Genomic DNA, 2,708 nt, shown 5'->3' with positions numbered 1-2,708 from the left:
TGTCGCGTGTTGCAAGACGAAGAAGATGGTCAAAGAAGAAGATTAGGATTACCTCTTGTTCAGTGAATCCATGCATTGGTAGAAAAGAACACTGGAAAATAAATCATGTGCAAAAGAAGAGCAACACCAAAGAAGACATTGCATTCAAAGAAAAGTCGTGCATCGGTGCGTGCCTCGAAGCCATGAGAATAGGTTTAGCGGCTATATAGGGTTCATGTCTCTCATTTTGTTTTAGGTATAATTAAAAAAATAGGTCCTTCATTGGGCTGGCCCCTGAGGCGGTTGCCTCTCTAGTCTCATGAAAGTTATAGCTCTGCATTTAATTATCCTGCTTATATTATATTTAAGATATCTTTTTTCAATGTCTCTATCTTTTGACAAAAATAATCTTAAATATTTAAATCTCTCGGTTCCGGATAATTTATCATCTAATAATTACCTCATTACGTATAATATTATTAAACTTAAATTCTATATATCTTCAATCTTTATTCTACTGAGCCTAAAATCTTTTCCTTTTAGTATTTTTCGTCAAAATTCTATTTTAATATTTACTCATTCCCGTGTTTAATCTATCAAAATAATATTATCTACAAACAATATGCACCATATACTATATTTTGAATGTATGTAGTGAGTTCGTACATAATTAGTATAAAAAAATTAATATAAAAGATAATAACTTAGACTTAATTCTTGATGTAACCCTATTTTTATTAGAAATACTTCCAATAATATTTAACATATTTATATTTATTTTATTATTCATGAGTTTATATTATGAATTATTGATAAATAATATTTATAATTAAAGTTTATAAATCATATTCTTATTAAACTTATTATTTATAGATAAAATAAAAATCTTAAAATATCAAATTTACTAACTAAATAAATAAATTTTAAAATATAATAATTTAAATAATTAAATAATCTCAAATTATGAGCTCAATAACTATGTTAAAATTAAGTTCCGATTATACTCAATGTTGCTTTTTAGAACCGTAATAATACTAGCAGTCTTTTAAAGATGGAAGGAGCAAATTGCAGGACAATAAACTTATAGGATTGAAATAAAAAATTAAATATTCCTTATTTGGTTATCATCAGATCTGTTTCCGTCCCCCTACTCTTCCGTTGAGCTGTATTCACCGGCAGGAAGAGGAGCTGCTGCCCGAGCTTCGCCGGAACCCTAGATCTCCGTCCACTGCCCTTAATGGACCCTCGATCTCTAACTTTCTCTTTCCTAGTCCCTCTCCTCGCGCTCTCCGGTCAAGGGCCCACCCCCTCCCCCTCCCCCTCCCCCGCCTCCTCGCCATCCCCTTCTCCTTCCCCTAGCACCGTATCTCCTCCGACCGCGCGGTACCCTCCGCCGACTCGCCCAACCGAGTACCCGCCGCCGCCGGGTTTGTTCGCGACCTCCAATCAGCTAAACGTGGGAGAGAAGGTAGGGCTGGCGTTTCTTTCTGTGGTTCTCGTGCTGCAGTTGGCGCTTGGTGGGTTCCTCATCTCCAAGAGACTGCAGTTGAGGAATATGGCGCTGGTGGGTCGGCGGATCGAAACGCCTTATCCCGCCGGCTCGCCGTGATAATCCGGGACTTTGCTGTTGTTCTGTAGATGTTCAAAGAAGTTTCTCTGTGGCTTTTCTTCTGGAGCGTGGGCAAAATTTTCGCAATTTTGGTGAAATTACTCCAAGCTCCATGGAACTGATCCCGGCTTGGATTCGATTGGTTGAAGAACGAGTGATCATGTATTGTAGATCGCGAAAATGAGGTAATCCGACACTTTCGGATACTTTATTCTGTAATATTTCGATGCCTGATTCATATACCACTTGAAAGACTTTGATCTTCGGCAAAAATAGAGCAAACCTCAACTTCTTGTCTCATTGCATTTGCTGTTCATCTCCATTTCTCCCAGAAAAGATGAGTTTGTTATGTTCACAGTTGAGTAGCAATTTCTCAGACCCCCCAAAAAACAGTCTGTTAGTATCCGATTAATTGAAAGCATTTGACCACTACTAAGAGATGCAGTTGAGTAATCGCAGAACATAATGTGTGTACAGCTTTGATTGAGATTGATTGTTCTGTTCTTACAGTCCAGTGGATAATCAGTAATCGATTACACACATGAAAGGTTGAGAATCAGATGTTCTCCAATTTCCATTTGTCAATGACCAAAATTGGACCTCACAAGGAACCTTTGCTTGTTTCTTAGAAGAAAATATAAAAAAATATTTCTTATTTTGATTAATAGAATAATATTAAATTTAATTCCATTCTTATATAAGTAATAGATAAATAAAATTTTTAACAAACATGGCAATCGCTTTCGGCCTTCGACGCTATTTAACTTCACCGGCGACGATGAAGAGCATCAATGTTGCCGCCGTCGTGTGTCTTCTCCGGCGCCCTTCACTGCTATTGCTCCTTCCGTTGCTTCGCGTATGTCACTTCTTCAGCTGGACCGTTATTTTGGATTCACCATGCCCGATTTGGTTCTCCACTTACTCTACGTCGCCGCCGGCCTCTCTCCTACTCAGATCCGTTGTTCCCTCTGCTGCCGCGCTGCCACTCGACTCGCACGTATCCTCCGGCCTCCTTCCGAACTCCCCATCAGGCAGCTTTCCGACCGCGATTACTTCGAAACCTCATCCCGCGAAGTTGGTGACTGTCTTCCGCATCCCCGAGAAGCAGCTGGGTTTGCGC

General features: G+C 39.2%; 1 protein-coding gene across 1 annotated transcript; it reads left to right on the top strand.

Moving 5' to 3' along the window:
* Nucleotides 1–1,134: 1,134 nt before the first annotated feature.
* Nucleotides 1,135–1,846, top strand: LOC122009888 (proline-rich receptor-like protein kinase PERK1). Its single transcript, XM_042566204.1, has one exon. It carries the CDS (start codon nucleotides 1,217–1,219, stop codon nucleotides 1,586–1,588), a length of 372 nt encoding a protein of 123 aa, XP_042422138.1. The 5' UTR covers nucleotides 1,135–1,216; the 3' UTR covers nucleotides 1,589–1,846.
* Nucleotides 1,847–2,708: the final 862 nt, after the last annotated feature.

The sequence above is a fragment of the Zingiber officinale genome, chromosome 1A (genome assembly GCF_018446385.1).
Source record: "Zingiber officinale cultivar Zhangliang chromosome 1A, Zo_v1.1, whole genome shotgun sequence".
Taxonomy (NCBI): Eukaryota; Viridiplantae; Streptophyta; class Magnoliopsida; order Zingiberales; family Zingiberaceae; genus Zingiber; species Zingiber officinale.
The sequence above is the reverse complement of the archived record's forward strand: the minus strand, read 5'-3'. Positions and strand labels throughout refer to the sequence as shown.